At 41.8% G+C, this 18,863-nt stretch overlaps 1 protein-coding gene across 1 annotated transcript; it reads right to left on the bottom strand.

Moving 5' to 3' along the window:
* Positions 1-1,150: 1,150 nt before the first annotated feature.
* Positions 1,151-8,579, bottom strand: LOC147899429 (transcription termination factor MTERF8, chloroplastic-like). The gene is made up of 2 exons (XM_087377726.1): positions 8,452-8,579; positions 1,151-2,057 (listed from the first exon to the last, which is right to left on the bottom strand). The coding sequence occupies exons 1-2, from the start codon at positions 8,577-8,579 to the stop codon at positions 1,151-1,153; spliced, it is 1,035 nt and encodes a 344-aa protein (XP_087233852.1).
* Positions 8,580-18,863: the final 10,284 nt, after the last annotated feature.

Genomic DNA, 18,863 nt, shown 5'->3' with positions numbered 1-18,863 from the left:
AGAAGGCAATTCTCAGACATCTAGATTTTTCCAAGACCTTTATGATTCGAAAAGATGTGTCATATCATAGATTTGGGGAACAGGATGAAAACCTTAATTGGCGACAAATTGCATATATCAATAAACCATCGTCACAAATATTTATACTACAATTGAGCTAGAATAGTCTAGCACTTGTGTAGGCAAAAATTTTATACCTAGGTATATGGATCTCACTTCTTGATTTAAATGGATCACAATGCTCTGACTAGTCTTATAAAAAAAAGCAATGGAATGGTCCACTAGCTCGATTCTGATGTTGCAATATTTTGTTTGACCTGGCAAATTCAATGTTGTGGTGTCAAATGCGTTGCCCCGAGCCCACATACAAGTGACGATTGTTTTGCACAAATCCTGTAATTCCACTATACTTCCTATTGCCAATCAAACTCCTCTATCTTTTGCCAGACCCAATCCTTCCTTGCCTTCTCTAGAAGATATTTGGGTCCTTCAATCACATGAACTGCCCCTAATGTCCACCAACCACAAAACTCCTCTCTACTTCTAACCATACAATAATCTGTCATATCACATGGTCCACTGCCATCAATTACACAGCTTTGGATGTTGCAAACCTCCTCAATACAATACGGGTCAGATCGAGGCACCAATGTCAAATCAAAATTGTTGCAAACAGACTTGATGTAAAAGCAAAAGTTTGTTAGCCTCAGTCATCCAGGCCTTGTTTAAAGGCTCGATCGAACAATTGAAATGATGCTCTCCATTACATAGATCCAAGATATTGTCAAAGGGACGTGTCACTTCCATTTGTATTGGCGCTTATAACACATCCCTTCATCATATAATATGCATGAGCGCATCTTAAGTGCTCTTTGGTGGACCACCCAAGTTCCCTGAAAAGACTGGATTAATTGATATCAAACAAATCAAGAATCGTGACACAGCACAAAGGACAACAACCCCAATTCAGAAAAAAGGATTGGCAAAGAAGTTATTGCATCGGCCCACATCAACATCATTAAAAGAGCCCAAAGTGTCCTATGTCAATGCTAATGCTTGGCAAGAAGCAAAGAAGCGTCTTCACGCTTTGCATAGATGGCCGAGGCTTACTCCATTTAAATGATGTAGCAAAGCGAGCGAATAGGAGTCGTCACACGAGTTCATGGTCCACAGACTTTCGCCCCTTGCCAGCTTCCCGAAGGGAGCACAATCTTGAAAAACTTTTGTCTGACAGTGCTAATGTGGTACTGAGAGAGAACTCCTGTTTGCACAAGCCTCTCTCTTTCATTTGCTTTATGATAGTAAATCGAGGTATTATCCTCTTTTCCAGGCTGTAGACCAAATAAGGAGGGAATTTCAGCAGTATATGGAGATCATATTTCAAAACCTGGACAAGATAATCCAGCTTCTTCTTAAGAAGCTCCTCTCGAAGGTTTAGTATGGAAGGCTGTTTTTGAATCAACCCTAGTGTTTCCTCATGTGAAAACCCCTGATTCTTAAGAAATTCAAATCTACGAAGACTGCTGTCGCAACTTCTCGTACTCCAATTACGCAACGCCCGAATGCCAGATTTGGAAGTGGGGTCGAGCCCGAACTGGCGCAGCAATTGGAGCATGTTGGGCAGGCCCACGTTTTCGGACATCTCTAACACTCTGGGCGAAAATCGTAAGAGGTCGCAAATTTCATCCCTCGTCATTCCTTGGTTCTGCAACACTTTAACCCTAGGCACCAGAGTTCTTTCAACATTCAGTAACAAGAACCTGGGACATGCCCTGAGCATCCTGCAAATGCTTTCCGAATCCATGCCCATTTCCTGCAGGAAGGCTATGCGCTGCTTCAAATTGGGGATGGACAGGCTCATAACGGAGGCGCGTTGCGAAGCCACGAGCGCCCTCACTAAAAACTTTTGGACGAGGCCCACACTTTGTAGGAATTCGAGCTTTGTTCGGACACTATCGACCTTCCGTTTGAAAATATCCGGGCACCGAATAAGCACGGCTCCAGCGGTCTCACCACTGATGTCGCATGTCTTGAGGAGGCCAAGGATGGAGACAAGCCTGTCATGGGACACATTCAAGAAGCGAGACGGGAGAGGAGGCTTGGTGAGGAGGGTACGGAGCTGGAGAGGGGTGAAGCCGTGGAGGAGGGCGAGGTGGAGGTTGGGGAGGGAGGAGGGAGGCAAATGGAGGTTGTGAAGGATGCGAGCTGCAAGGTCGGGAGGGAAGACGTTCGCATTTTGAACAAGAGCAACCTCAGATGAAGAAGAAGAAGAAGAAAAACAGTGGGAGGAAGAGAGGAGAGTTAAGGTTTTCAGGCGGCAAAGGGATCTTCCTCTCTTCATTCTTGCAACATTGGCCTCTCAAAAATTTGAGCTTTATGAGGAAAGAATGTGGGCCCTTGGGTTGTCTATGCAAGAGTGAGACTTGAGGCAAGGTAATGAAGAAGGGCAAGTACCTAGGTGTCTCAATGTGATGAGAGATAGGAGTCCAGCAAGAGCGCTAGGGAGACGCCCAGTAAGAAGCTTTCAGAGATGGGTGTCTCAATGTGATGAGAGATAGGAGTCCAATAAGAGCGCCAGGGAGAGCTGCCTAGTAAGCAGCCATAGCTTTGAAATGTGAGCATATTCCCCAGTGTCGATGCCTGCCATAAAATAATGAACGTCCACCAGTTGATTGTGCATAAAACTAGTATTTTCAGTTTCTTCCACAGCTCAAAATTGCATTCAATGCAACCTTGAAACCAATTCTTCCAGTCTAGCAGGCCAAGGCTAGGCTCAAGATGGGGACTTTGGGAAGGCCGGCTTGGCAGTCAAATGCTGAGTCCAGCAAGCATCTAACCTCATGGGGACCTAAAAACAAGCTGCTAGTAGGAGGGATAGCAGTGCTATTTTCAAAAATGAGGGTTTATATTAAAGTGTCCACACAAACCATTTAGATCAACTTTCTATCCATTTACATGCTAACCATCTGCGTTATCTCTAAACTACCATTTGGCATACATGTGCATTGCCAATACGTTAAACATGTTGTAGAATTGACATCACTTATTAAGAGCATCCGTATCCGCCAATGCATTTCATACATAAATCTTGTACTTCTTGTTGGTTTGTAGAGGTGCAACACATTTTGCATACAAATAGGATTTATATTAACTATTTGGATCAACTTGCTATCCATTTAAATGCTAACCATTTGGATACTCTCTTCATCCATTTACATGATGACTATGTGCATTAAATTGTTGTATCACCATCTTGCATACATGTATGAGATTTACATCCTAAACAATTTTGACTTACGTAAGCACATTAATACACTAATCACAAAAAATTAATCCTTAAACCCCCCACATCCTATAAAAGCAACACCCCCCCTTCCCCCTCACTTCTTTCCCCTCACTTTCCAAGCCACTTCCATCTCTCTACCTCATCTCCAAGTTCTGTCAAGCCTCCATATTTTCTGCATACCTCCATTTTCCATCCTCCATCTTCCATCCAACATCACCACTACCACCTTTTTCGTCTAGCTCCTCCCCTACCTCCTCCACTTTCTCTCTCCCCACCACCACTACTTTTTTCGTCCATCTCCCCCATCCACCACAGTTTTTTCCGTCCATCCACCCCCCTCCTCCATCATCACTTTTCTCTCAAAACTCCCACACCTCCCATCTCCATCACCTCCGCCTCCACCACTCAAGGTAATCCCTCTACCTCTCTCCACCCCATTATCTTTCAGCTTCCCTCTACATCCCCTTCCTCTCTCCACCCCACCATCTCTCTCTAACCCACTATCTCTCTACCACCCTCTACATCACCTTCCTCTCTCCACCCACCATCTCTCTTCTTCCCTCTACACCCCCTTCCTCTCTCCACCCCACCATCCCTCTCCACACCCTTTCTCTCTCTACTCCACCATCCCCCACCAGTAGCCCATTCACTTCCTCCCACCATTCCCTTCCTGTCTTCGCCCCCACCCACCTCGCTCGATTTCCACCCCACCACCTCCACTACTTTCATCCATCCTCCCCCTCCACCGCATCACTTTTCTGTCAAAACTCCCCCACTCCCCATCTCCATCAGCTCCACCTCCACCACTCAAGGTAATCCCTCTACCTCTCTCCACCCCACCATCTCTCCACCACTCCCTTCCTCTCTTCACCCCCACCAACCGTACTCAATCCCCTCACCTCGCTCTACCCCTCTTTAACTCCCCCTTCACCCTCCTCTAATAACCCACCTATCACCTCTCTCTCCTCCCCCCACCCCTAACCTCTCTCTATCTTGCCCCCTTGTTCTAACTCCTCTCCTCTAGCATCCTTTAACACCCCTAGCTCCCCTTTAGTTTGCACCCACGTCCCCCTGATGGCTGTCGGGTGCCACACTCCATGTGCGCCTAGGGCATCGCAAGTGCTGCACGTCGCTAGTGCACCAAGCATTGCAGGCATTTTGAGCATTGTGTAAGCCTCGTGGCACACATCTCCCAACGCACCAGGTGCCACTCATGCCTAAGGCATCGCACATCGCAAGCACAACGAGCCGTGCGTTGTGAGCGCATCGGATGCCTCCAAGCCCCATGCCTCATGCATAGGGCACCACCTCCACCATCCTCATGTAGCTGCCATCCACAGTCGGACACGCACTGCCACCTACCACATGCCTCGAGCGTCACCACTAATGACTACTGTGCCATCGGGCATCGTGTCGAACACGCGGGGACCACCATCGTCGTGCTGCTGAACTAACCCGAGCCACACGCACAATGAAATCCGCATCCCTCCACCCCTCGAATTTTGTCACCCATAGAGAGAGAGAGAGAGAGAGAGAGAGAGAGAGAGAGAGAGAGAGAGAGAGAGAAGAGAGAATCTAACATTAGTTTAGCTACAACTAACTACATTAAGTTAGGTTAGCCTAACCACCCTTTTCTCTACTTCAAAAAAAAAAGGTAACTCATAGGCAGTTAGGAACATAAGGTTAGGTTAAGCAACCGTCGAATTTTTTATTTTTCTCTAAAAAGGAAGGATCTTTATAAAAAAAGTTTGCCTATTTTTGTCCTTTCTTTCAGGCCCCTATCTTGGCCGTTTCGACACCAAATCGCACCTAGTTTGAACTCGGATTTCACGCATGCAAAGATCGACCCAATAAAATAAAATTTCCAGATCTTATTGCCATTGTTTTGGTCCCAATTAGTAGTCGCCACCATGTAGGCACTGATTTCAACCAATCAATCGCATAGTTTTTGCCATTTTCAAGCTACGAAGGTCCAAATCGACTGCAGACTTCAAGTCATATATATGCACTCACTTGAACAACACAATTAAGCATTGTGTATGCACATCAAATCTGGATGAATGCTAGAACCTACCTACTTCCGATAACTTTCTTCTACCCTTAACGCCCTTTGAGAATTCAACCTCTCACCACATTGACAAGCAGCATGGAGGATCAAAGGTTTGAAGAAGAAATAGTAATTAATGCTCTACATCGCGAATATTTCTTTGATCACAACAATGCAACAACAACAATAGCAACAATGGAAGAAGACACCTTTGTGAATTGGAAATGCCAAAGTACAATAGACGAGGAAATCCTCTCCGATTCATTCAACTCTTCGACCCAACTTGTTGTGCTAGAGGCGACCAATCAAATGAAACCAAAGACACTTGGTTTCCCATGGCCTTAATTGATGAGGCCTGGGAATGGTATCTAGACTTTCTTGTAGAAGAAAGAGCCACATGGTCACTGCTATCCAAGCATCTTAGAAGAAGGTTCCAAACCAAAAGGAAACAAGACCCCTGCCCTCTAACTAGGAAATATGGAAATGAGCAAGAAAGAAAAGGTGAGAACATACTTAGGAAGAATGAAAACATTTATAGCCAAGTGTGTTCTTCATCCTGATGTGACAAATACCTCATTACATGGTTCATCTCTTGGGTGAAAAAGTCCATAGCCAAAGATATGAAAAAAGTGAGCAGCTACGTGCATTTCAGCACTGCTCATAAAGCTGCAATTAACATCAAGGACGGCATGGCCGGCTGTGACAATGATAGTGATGACTATAAATCAAGTCATTGCGACAAGAAATCTTCCAAGAAGGGAAGTACTTCACAAAGGATTGCACCACTAAAGACCGAGTGGAAGCCATGGCCTTAAGGGTGAAAAATGATGCAAGCCATAGAGCAAAAGTTGTGTGTCTCTCAACCATCATAGTACCTAGGAAGGGAGAATGTCTAATGCCCACACTGTATGGCCAACAACATGGCTAATGAGTGCCCCATCCTCAGGACAGAGACTCAACCCAACAGAAGTTACACAACCCCCAAAGTTATGGTGTGCCATTTGCAATGTTGCAGCCCATGATGTAAACACCTGCTTCTACAATATGAGGGTTGCACAACCCTAACCCCAATAGTACCAACAGGTGCCAATCCTAGTATATAGGCAGCTAGCACTAGCACCTAATGCACAGGTGTGACACCTCAATCCCATCTCAATGAGGACAAAAGTTCCTCAACTATTGAGAAATCCTAATCCTGTGTAGTATCCTCGAGCCCCCAATCTTGCTCCAGTAGTTCCAGTACAACAACTCCAACTTGAAGAACTAGAACCACAATATGATAATGAAAAAGAATATCCCATGTACTATATGGATGGTTGACTTGGGTTGAAACTGAGCATGGGTATATGGTCAATTTACACACGCTCCATTAGAGTTTGCAATATATATTGATTTGCGGCCAATTGCGAGGAGCATCTTTCTTATCTGAATCATGCTTATTGGCAATCCATCAGTAGTAATGGAGTACTGCATCAAATGTGGGATGTGTTTGAAAGGAAGATGGAGCTTGTAAATACTCAAGGAGGTTCTTTTCTTTAAGCAGTTTTTGTCTATGCCAAGCAAGTTGTGGCTCCAATTTAGTGCTTATGTTTGGAGTGATTTGCACTTGGCGAATAAGCATGGAAATCTTGGAGATATCCCATGCTCCTCTTGACTGCATATCTGCATATTGTTTCTAAAAATCACCTATGGGATTACCAAGCATGGATACCCTTTCTGTATTTTTATTCAACTCCTGTGTGGCTGTTTGATTCAGATTATCCAATTTTGTGAAGCTCATGGATGGAATCATTAATGGCGCCTTCCATTGGCAACTCAATTGAGATTTGAGGAATATGTGGTCTTGGGGTGGAGGAAGAGGTAATAGGGGACAAACATGAGGTCAAAGCAAGTAGTGAAGTAGAGAAGGTGAAAGCAGTAGGGATGGAGTAGGGATGTTGATGGTGGAAAGTGCCAAAAGAACAAGGCAAATGGATTTAGCAACTTGATAGTCCTCAAGGGAAGGGTTTTCGAGCAAGTGAAAAAAGTTAAGTGTTACTGGATGGTAGGTGTTTTCAAGCAAGGGGGAAAAAGTTAGGTGTTACTAGATGGTAGGAGTTAGATTCATGGATTAGGAGATAATGTTGAGAGGCATGAGCAAAGAGGCATGGAAAGGAATATGGGTTAGCATGCATTTCTGGAAAGGTATAGAGGATGTTACGGGAGTTAGGAGGGATGTGAGAAGATCATAAAAGAGAGTGGCAAGATAGGTGAGATTAGATTGAAGGTAGACCACATATCCCTCTAAGAGATCTTTGTCAATGTAGGATTTTTCTTGGAATTATATCCCAAGGCAGTTGATGGTGATTGTTGCAGTAAGGGTAGGAGTCTGGTTACTACTTGAAGAGGAGGAGTTCCCATCAAGCATATAGAAGTATCCCATCATGCTTTATCTGTATGAGATTTGCATGCACTGAGAAATAGAACATATTTCTCTCATCCTCATCGATCTTTTGGCATAGATCCCGGATAGTATTTGTGCTCACTGACCTAGTCCAATCTAGACTAGATACTGCATGTAGCATCTTAAGTTGCAAGTGTTTCCATTGAATGCATACTCTTCCTTCGAGGTGATCGTCTTTCTAGAGGAATGCAACAAGATCATGGTATAATGTAGTGATGCTCTGTAGCAATAGAGCTTGTACTGACTCCCTCGCATTGTCATCGGCGACTTAGAAGTTGAAGTTCCAACTTGGAGATTATACTTACCTAGTGTTGAGGTGTAGGCAAGCTTTAGACTATTGAATTGTTGAGCTTCTTTTGGCTATCTTGGCAATTGATTGTTAAAACGTGGAGTTGGATTATCTCTTGGTCTTGATCATCCACTTCTACTTTGGTATTCACAATTGTCTCCCTTGGTGCTATGTATTACTTCTCTAGTGCTTGAATGTAATGTTTGCCTTCTTTAAGGCTTTTCTGCTACTACTCATTTTTTGTCATTTGTGGCATAGATCTAATCCTATTTCAGCAACATGCTTTCTTTTAAGTGCACCAATTCTTTTTTCAAATCATCACAAGAGACTCACATTTGGGAGAGGGATAGCTCGGCCTCTTCCTTTTTGCTCAAGGAATCAGATACCTGTAGCTGTTGAGAAAAGTTGTAGCTTGTAAGGCATACTTCCTACTTTCTACTAGAGCATTTTGTACAAGGAGCTGTTGTTGCATTTTCTCTGCCATGCTTTCCTTGAGCTTATGAATTTCAGTCATGCTAGGAAATAATTCAAACCATTGCTGCAATTGTCAACTATGATGCTGTATGATTTGGAATGTGCTATTGTCTTACTTGTATTGATCATATAGTTGTATCCCATGTGCCCATGTGTTATCTTGATCTTTTTCCTGAGTGGCAGCCTATTGTAGTGTCACTAGAGACAATTTGGGGCTGTGGCCTTAGAGCCATAGAGTCGTCAATTTTGTTGACTTTTGATTCTTGAATAGACACACTATTTGGCCCACTTGTAAAGTCATTATGTGGCATGGCTCCCTCTTGGATTTCTTCCCTCGAGTTAATCTGTTGCGGTAGCAATTCTAAATTTAGTTGCAAAATTCTTTGGCAGAGATCCACATTGTAATTCTTTGGGATCTGCTCGGATTGTCGTCTATCCATGTCATCTGCATTGAGAGTAGATGAACTCACTTGAAAGAAACAATTAAGCATTGTATATGCACCTTAGATTTGGATGGAATCCTAGCACCTACCTACTTATGAGAACTTTCTTCTACACTTGACGCTCTCCAAGAATTCAACCTCTCACCATCAACAAGCAACATGGAGGACCAAAGGTTTGAACAAGAAATGGTAAATGACTCTCTTCATCCCGAAGACTTCTTTGATCAATGATGCAACAACAACAACAACAACAACAAAAATGGAAGAAGACACTTTGGTAAATTGGAAATGCCAAAGTACAATGGACGAGGGAATCCTGTTAGATTCCTTTAACTCATCAATGCAGCTTGTTGTGCTGGAGGAAACCAATCAAATGAAACTGGTTTTTCATGGCCTTAACTGATGAGGCCTCATAATGGTACCGAGGCCTTCTCATAGAGTAAAGTGCCACATGGCACTGCTATCCTAGCCATTCAAAAGAAGGTTCCAAATGAAAGGCTACAAGATGACCCCGCCCTCCAACTAGGAATAATGGAAATGCACAAGAAAGAAAAGGTTAGAACATATTTAGGAAGAATGAAAAGATTAATAGCCAAGTGTGTTCCATGTCCTGACAACAAATACCTCATTGCATGGTTCATCTTTGGGTTGAAAAAGTCCATACACAAATGTATGAAAAAAGTCAGCACAGCTACGTGTATCTCAGCGACACTCATGAAGCTACAGTGACATTGAGGATGGCGTGACCAACGCTGATAGTGATAGTGATAATATAAATCAAGTCATCATGATAAGAAACCTTCCAAGAAGGGAAACACTACCACAAAGGATCACACCACCAAAGACCGAGTGGAAGCCATGGCCTAAAGGGTGAAGGAAAAAATGATGCATGCCATAGAGCAAAAGTTGAGCTTCTCTCAGCTACCACAATACCCAAGAAGGGAGAATGTCTAGTGCCCATACTGTACGGCCAACAACACGGCCAATGAGTGTCCCATCCTGAGGAACTGACTCAACCCACCAGAAGCGTTCCAACCCCAAAGGTTATGGTGTGCCATTTGCAATGTTGTAGCCCATGATGTGAACACCTACTTCTACAATATGACGGTTGCACAACCCTGACCCCAATAGGACCACCATATGCCAATCCTAGTATATAGGCAGCCAACACTAGCACCCAATGCACAAGTGCCACTGCTCAATTCCATCTCGATGAGGATAGAAGTGCCTCAATTACTAAGAAACCCGAATCCTATGTAGTATCCTCAAGCCCCTAATCTTGCTCCAGTAGTTCCAGCACAACAAATCCAACTTGAAGAACTGAACCGCAATATGAGTATGAAACAAAATAGCCCATGCCTACGGCACAAACTCAATATGTATTATGTTATGACCCTCATCTGAAATCCAAGGTATGGGGGGACAAGGTCCATATAGAATGCTTGGATTTCCTTTAAAATTTTCAAATATTCAAGGGAAAAATATGAAAACTTCATGTTCCTCTTCCCACAAAATATAAGGTATATACCTTGAAAAATATGCAAGATTTTAATATTTGTACATATTTTTCATAATATGTGAGGCCAAAGGGGGGGGTCTTTTGGATGAGGTGGGTTAAAACAAAAAATACACTAAAATATGAAAACCCATGTCCTTCAAACTAATGTAACTTTTTTATGTGTTACTGAAATTTCAAGGCATAAAGATATATTTGAAGCTCTTTTAGTGTAGAACACAACCATTCTAATTTGACTAATTTCTACTCGTGGCATATTGTTAAATTCATCTCATATTCAAGATTTTGATAGGTATTCTTACTAAAGGGAGTTGGTGCCCCATGATCCCATGTAATACGTGGATGGTGTCAATGGACTCATCGCGATGTATGCCAATCAAGTAAGACCAACCACATATCAAGCACCTATTAAGTGCTTCAGATGTGGAGAAAACCATTGGATTACTGAGTGCCCTCACAAAGGTAGCCCAAGTACTTTCCACCCTGTGTGCAGAGATTGTGGATTTGGACATGCGTGCATGGATTGCCCACTCAGAGCAAAGCCTCAACCGCCCCATGAATGTACCCCTTGGAATCATTAGCATTGAGAGTGTGACAACACCAAGTGTTGCAACCCAACTGGTACTAGTGATAACAAGGAAGCAGAAGGAGAAAGAAAAAAGCCCAAAGACCATACAAGCCTTACTAGTCTTGAAACACCAAACATCAAGTACTCTACCCCCAGTGCTCCTTAAGAAGCAAAGGAAGCCTACCCCAACACTGAAGTAGAGAAAGCTTTGTGTCAAGCCTTGAAGGAATGGGTAAGACATGAACATGAGAAATTCAAAGCAAACCAAAGAGAAACACCTGAGGACAGGGAACCAACATCGCACAACATCGACATGGTTATTGAAGCCACCACCAACCCAAGAGTAACATATCTATATGCAACTCATTCCCAACTGGTTGGAGCTTCCCTAGCTAGCTTAATTAGCTGCCCACCATCATGATGCCAATTGAAACCTTATTGAGAAATTGTCCTACAATCTGGGAGAATTTCAAGGGTTGCATAGCATCAGCACAGTGTTTTCCCACTTGAAGAGGAAGAAAAGGCTATAGTAGTGAAATTTGGTGCTAGGGATGACATAAAAAATGTAACCATCCCCCTAGAGCATAAAGCCTTTGGCCAATACGTTGCAATAGTGGACGGAGAGGCAAGTGTCAATGTTCTTGCAAAGGATCTCTATGAAGAATGGGACCTCCCACCAATGAGGAATGCCACAACATCCTTGCTTCCCCCTTCTCTACTTCACTACTCTCTTCCACCTCATGTTTGTCCCATGTTACCTCTCTCTCCCCCAAACCACATATTCCTCAAATCTCAATGGAGTTTCCAAGGGAAGGTGCCATCAATGATTCTATCCATGAGCTTCACAAATGGGATAATCCAATCAAACACTTACACGAGAGTTGAATAAAAATATAGATAGGATTCCCATGGCTAGTAATCCCATAGGTGATTTTTGGAAGCAATACCCAAATATATAGTCAACAAGAGGATGGGATCTCTTCGGGATTTTCACGAATGTAAGCACTAAATTGGATCCACAACTTGCTTGGTCTGCTCAAAGGAAAGTACCTTGTTGAGTATATACAAGCTCCATCTTCCTTTGGAACACATCCCACAGTTGATGCGGTATCTTGTCGCGCTACTGGTGGGATGCCAATTAGCATGATCCAAATAAGGAAGATGCTCCTTGCAATTGGCCACTAATCAATAGATACTCTAAAGTCAAATCTACTAGCCAAGAAACACTCATCAGATCCTTGGTTAACCATGCATCACAGATGCGAGGTAGTTAAGAAAAAAAACCCAACGAGAGTGCTAAATACATTGAAGCTTTAGCAATAATCTTGGAGATGTCCTTCACGATTGATGACCATTTACCCATGCTTAGTTTCAACCCAAATCAATAGATAGATGCTCAAACAACCAGTTGCCTCTTTCAAAGAGCCATATATCTTCATGGATGGCATGTGTGTTTGTTTGAAGAAATGGTCAACACTGGCTTCCTAAAAACTGAGCAAACAATGTATGGTGTTTGTGGATTTCAAGGAAAAGATAGAAAACAAGCTCGATCCATCTTTCACCGATGCTGTCTTTACCATACTCATTGAGTAAAAACTACAGCAGCATAACAATGTTTATAGACTCCACCATCGTAACTCGAGGATGGGTAATCAAATTGGTTTGGGGGAGTTGTTAACCCTATGGCAACAAGGGCCGAGAGTGCAATATAGAGCAACAACGATGGGATCATTGTATGTGTAGAGTAGTGGTAGCAAAGCTCTGCTTGTAATATCTTGAGCTGAAAAGATGGTATAATGAATCTTAAAGGATGAAGATAACCAAAATCCTTTCTAGAAATATCCAATCATACTTGTAAAATCAGGACCTAGAGAGAGAAATACTAAAAGCCTGCACTTTTGAGGTTCCCCCATGTGTAGAGACTCAAAAGGTCCCCCCACTTTGTGTAGGGACTCATGAGGTTCCCCCACTTTTTGTAGGGACTCATGAGGCTCCCCTACTTTTTGTAGAGACCCAAGAGGTCTCCCCAGAAAGTGGAGGGACTCTTGTTCAAAAGGTCCCCTACAAAAGAGGTCCCACCCTGGAAGTATCTACGGATTGTGTAGAGACCAACATGTATAAATCTCTCTCAATAGGATGAAGCTCCCACTCTTTGGGCTTTAGTGTTCAAGCTCACGATTGTGTTCATGTGATTGATCTCCATTGTGTCCATGATCCCTTACACTATCGTGTTCTAGCATGCCCTTCTCACACTCCCTCCTCCTCCTCCTCCCTCCTCCCTCCTCCCTCCTCCTCCTCCCTTCTCCTCATCCCTCCTTCCTCCTCCTCCTCCTCCTCCTCCTCATTCCTCCTTCCTCCTCCTCCCTCCTCCTCCTCCTTGTTTCTCCTCCTCCCTCCCTCCATCGTCCTCCTCCCTCCTCTTTTGGTTGTACACATCCACTGTATCTCCTGCATCCATATGCAAACTGTCCCAATCTTGAAGAACATCCTCCTCCTTCCACCTCCCTTGTCCCTCCTCCTAAACCTTTACACCTCAAAGTTGCGAAGGAGACTAGCTCTCCACTCCTCAACCCTTGAGTCCTCCTAAACCCTGCAACCCTCTCTGGCCCTAGAACTCCTAGATAGCTCTCTCAATCCTATCCCCGTTCTGAACCTTGCAATCTCCTTCTAAAGCCTTGAACTCCCGTGAAGGCGAGAACCTCCATCCATCATTGTGATTAAGCCCTCTTTCTCACCCACGTGCACATGAGATCTACTTTCCACACTTTAGCCTACACCTCTCATCGGAATACGACATGAGGAACTATGCTACACTTGTGAGCACCTATGCTATAATGAGCAATGACACGATTGTAGGTGATCAACACCCTTGGAACCTGGGCTTGGAGGGATAGTGAAAACATACTCTTTGTCCATTTACAAGTCGACCCTATGCATCATCTCTCTGTTTCCATTTGGCATATATGAAACTCATGAAACGGTTCTTATTTCACACACATGCTATGCTAACCATTGACATAAGCTCCCTATTTGGTTACATGTTGTAGACCTAATATATAGCTTATAAGAATGTCCAACAATGAGTACTATTTGGCTCTTTGTTCTTTTCTTTTGCGCTCACAACGTTCTCAGGCTTTCTCATCTCTGCTACTATCATTAGAGTCTATTTTAGGGATGTGGTCAGTTCAATGGATCGACGGTTCACTCTTTGTGTGGATCAGCATGCATTCGGCACAACGGACACTGTCGACAAAGCACATTAACAAAACCAATTGTTTTCTCCATAATAAAAACTCAATTTCCAATAAAAATAGACACACATACTAGAATGGAAAAGCTAAAATGCATCTTGAATGTTTAGTTGCAAATCCAAAGTTAAATAGGGGTAATGCTTGAACAATCCATGTCTACAAGCCATGAATCAGAACCAAAAATTAAGAGAGTCAAAAAGATGAAATATGCATCTTGAATGTTTACTAGCAAAACTATAAATTAAACAAGAGTAACACACGAACAATCCATGTCTACGTTCATAATTTAGCATTGACTCAAGATTCTCTTATGTTATGTCTATGGGCATCTTCTCATAAACATTGCATCCACACATGCCATATAGCTTGCCAATAAACCTATCCTGCAAAACATACCATTTACATCCAATCCCTGTCAACTTACATGCTATAAACATAATATTCCTATGTAGTTGATAAGAAGGATTAAAAGCACATTAATAAAAACACGTTCCCTCCATGTAAAGACTTCAATTCCAGTAAAGGCATACATATAGTTCATGGATGAATGCTTCTTATTGAAAAGGAACTAGAGAAAGAGAGGAAAAAGAAGAAAGGAGTCATGGATCTACATTTTATGTCAAGGTGGAAGTTGACCAAAGAAACAAAGGAGAAAGATGCCTGAATGGTATATGGAAGTTTTTTGAAAGTAAACTATGCTAGGAAATAGATTTTCAAATGTTTGTCTCAATCCATTTTAGAGAAAATGTCTACTTTATTATGGTTGATTCTACACAAAGTGGTTTGGACCAACTATAGAGTAGAAAGAATATTCAATGGGGATAGTACATGCAAAAGATCCCCAAGTCATAAAGAGGATTTCTTTCATTTGTTTGTTGCCTATCTACATGTTAGGAGAATCAATTAAATTATTTAGATTCAATTAGGGGAGCCTATAAATTGGAAGGCCATTCTTTTGGGTGATGCATTCAAGCTAAAGTAGGAGCATTGGAGTCAAGTCAGAGCTCATGGAATTTGGTACACTTGGATAACCAAAAGTAATTTATAGTTCAATAATATTTTTGTTGCTAAAAAATATTTTCTTCCAAGAAAAACAAAAACTTCAAAACAAGTCCATGCTCAGCTTATAAAGGAGATTAACAAGCATGTGGAGGACTATGTGTAGAGCTGTGCCTTTAAAAAAGATCAGGAGGACCTTCTTGAAGCTCCAACTTCAAGAATGACATTAGAATGAAGAATATGTTATAGAATTCAAATATTGTTTTCTCTTTATTTTTAGATTTTGGCTATCTATCAAATGTTTAATGTCTATCTGAGAGATTGAGGTTATCATGAAAATCGATGTAAATCTTTCTTTGTTAAGTTCAAGGGAGTTTCATGGAAAGACTTCTTAGCTTATGACACAATATGGCATGAGCCGCAACTCTTCTTTATTGATGAAACATCATGTGTTGATGTTCATCACCTCATTGATAGAATATTATGTACCACCATTGGTAAAACGGGATTATGCAATATTGTCATATTTGTGGATAAAGAAGAGAAGGAAGAAATCTTTCTCACCTTAGAGAGGCAATATGGAAGACAACTAAAGTTGTATAATGGTGGGCACTCAACAAATAGGGACAAGAGAGAATGCAGCCTTAAACTATAGATGAACATAAGAGGAAGTGCAAAGAGATTGTGACTAATGCTAGAAGAGCATGAAGCTCCAAGTTCCCTCCATCGTCACAATAGAATCACTATGAAAGACTAGAAAAAAGTGACAGTCTCTTACTTAGTATGATTGAGTTTTTGCAGCCATTAGGATGGGAAGTCACCTAATATGTCAGATGGGCTATTTGCTCGAAGCTCTTATTATAGGAAAGGATATCCTTGTAAATATTCTTGAAAGAAATGGAGTACTTGGAAACCCTAGATCATCTCACAAAAAAGTATGATTAAAAAAATGCCGACATGGAGATGGATGAGGAAGGTAAGAATGATGAAAGTGGTGAATACAATAATGATGATGTCGATGACGATGTGCGTAAATAATTTTTGATGTTTTTAAATAGATTGTTATATCCTCTACTCTTCAAGATGCATGCTTCACATACAGCACAACACTTATAATGCTTTAATGATCTCCTTCCAAATGTTTATTCCATATTTTTTGGTCTCATGCTAAATTTTGAAATGTGTAATACAACTTGAAGACCAAGTTTGCTGAATTGCATTAAGCAATGCATGAGTTTTGGGTCAGGCAAGATACTTATATACAAAAAATGCCCTAAACATCACAAAAATGGCTACACCCATGCGAGCATTGACATGGTATCTATGTGTGTGTGTGTGTGTGTGTGTATGTGTTTAGAAAATAAAACCTTTTAACAACACGGCACAAAAAGCTCAAGGAAGGGTAGATAAGAAATTTTCTCATTATATGGGTGTACATGAAATGTGTATAAAATTGGTACAAAAGTGTTGAATCCGTCAGGTAGCCCAAGCTCTAAGGTTAGGCTCCACGTACCTGTCACCATCCAAACCAACTATTTGTTAGAACAATAAAGTTGATTTTGGGTAGACAGGAATGCCTATATTCCTTGGCTTGTTATCACCACTTAACCTAAGAACTTGAACTGACCTTTTGGATTCTAGCAGAAAATGAATCCACTCCTTTAGAAAATTTAGAATGTGTTAATAATGAACAAAAAAAATAAAAAATAAGAGGGAGAAAGATTAGAGTAATTAAATAAATTGTACATAAATTGCTTGAAATTGGATAATAAAAATTAGAGGAAAAAGTTCCAATGGGACTAGTCCATGCCCTTGATAAGGAAATTTTATAAAAATAGATTTGTTAAAGGGGGTATTCCAAACCCTTGTGAATCCCTCACGCTATTGATCTTGATTATGCTTGTGCAGGAGAAATGAACATCAATATACTATAACTCAAGAGGGAGAAATGATCTATAACTTATATTATGACGATGCTCTTGCCATGTAGATGCCATGTAGATGCCGCATGGATTCCTTGTTAGCTGCCAAGTGTTCGCTCAATCATGTATTACAATGCCTCATATATTCTTCCACTGCCTTAGTCATGTATTACACTGCCTCATGGATTCTTGCTATGTTCTCATTTTGTTATGGGATGAAGAGCCATTGAAAGGATGTTGTAAGAGAGGCATAGTAGAAATGGAAATCAGAGTTGGTTGTGTGTGTCCTTCCTTGTCGCTCTCTTATGGTCTGTGTATGTCGCATAGTAGACTTGTAGTTGACGAAGCGCTTTCATAGTTGTGACATAGAAAATTGGTGGAGACACTGAGTAATTGCCCATGGAGTACGACCCTGCTCACGAAGCTTCCCAAGACTCTTCTCCATCTCATCAGGTCATCCCAAAGGTATTGGCAATTTTGCTTTCCAAACTAGTGTAGTCAAACGTGCACATTGTGAACTTGTCATTAAGGCATGTGATGACTTGGGGCCATGACTCACGCATTTGATCGAACCATTTTTTGGAGTGCTCGAAGAGGATGTACTTTTGTGTGGTTAGATCACTTTGCAAATATCTTAGAGTATCATCGATGGTCAAAAATCAAAGAGATCCAAACATTGTTCTAGGGCTTGGCCACTACTTGGGACCATCAATTGGATGAAAACATAAAAGCATCTTGGCCTCACGTACATGCTGCTCTCATAATGGCTTTTAAAAGTTCAGATGCTATAAAGGATGCACTAGGCTAACTCCAAGAATTAAAACATCTACCTAACGAATTAGTTTCTCACTTTGGGGTGAAACTTACTCATCTTTTGCTATGGGTTGATCTCATCTTTTGTTGCAGATTGATGACAATATGATTGAGGATCTCAAATTATTCTTCCTTTGGCCACAACTTTGAGCTGACATTTTGCAAAGGACACAAGATCAAGGGCACACTACTCTAAGAAAAGCACTCTTGATCATCGTTGTGTAGTCATTGTGCTCACACATGCATATCCTACTCTGCTATTTTCCGTTTTGTTTTTAGATTTGGTTGCTATCATAAGCACCAAAAAAGATCTTACACATGCATCCTCTGCCTATCTGGTGCAATTTCAAAGGGGGTGTTGAAAATGGTGTAAATGGCACCATAGAGATAGGGCATAGCAATAAACCCTAACCCTAATCCTAAGAGGTGGTCATGTATACATTTTAGTAGACAACATAGTGCACAGCTAGTCATCGCTTGTGTTGTTATATCTACTCAATCATAGAGGGCTTCTAGCTTTGGTGCCACATGTCCCACAAGGGACTCCTCTCTTTTTAGCCCTCTCTAGAGCTCCATATGCACCACCTCATAAATGCCTAGGTCTAAGCATGACCCTAGACCCAAACCCTTTAGGACCTAGATCTAGCTTCTCGCCTTATATTATGGTCATGGTATTATAGTTGATGTAGCATTCCATTTCCCTTAAGAAATGTTTACATTCTCAAAAACAAAATTGGGAAACTGCCTCTAGAGATTGCTTACCCTTTCCCATGTTGAACTCTATTCAGATGTATCTTTCCACTTAAGTAGAC

This window comes from Dipteris shenzhenensis, chromosome 8, assembly GCF_047967505.1.
Source record: "Dipteris shenzhenensis isolate YYH24624 ecotype China chromosome 8, Dip_SZ_1.0, whole genome shotgun sequence".
In the NCBI taxonomy this organism is placed as follows: domain Eukaryota; kingdom Viridiplantae; phylum Streptophyta; class Polypodiopsida; order Gleicheniales; family Dipteridaceae; genus Dipteris; species Dipteris shenzhenensis.
This window is presented reverse-complemented; position numbering and strand designations above follow the sequence as displayed.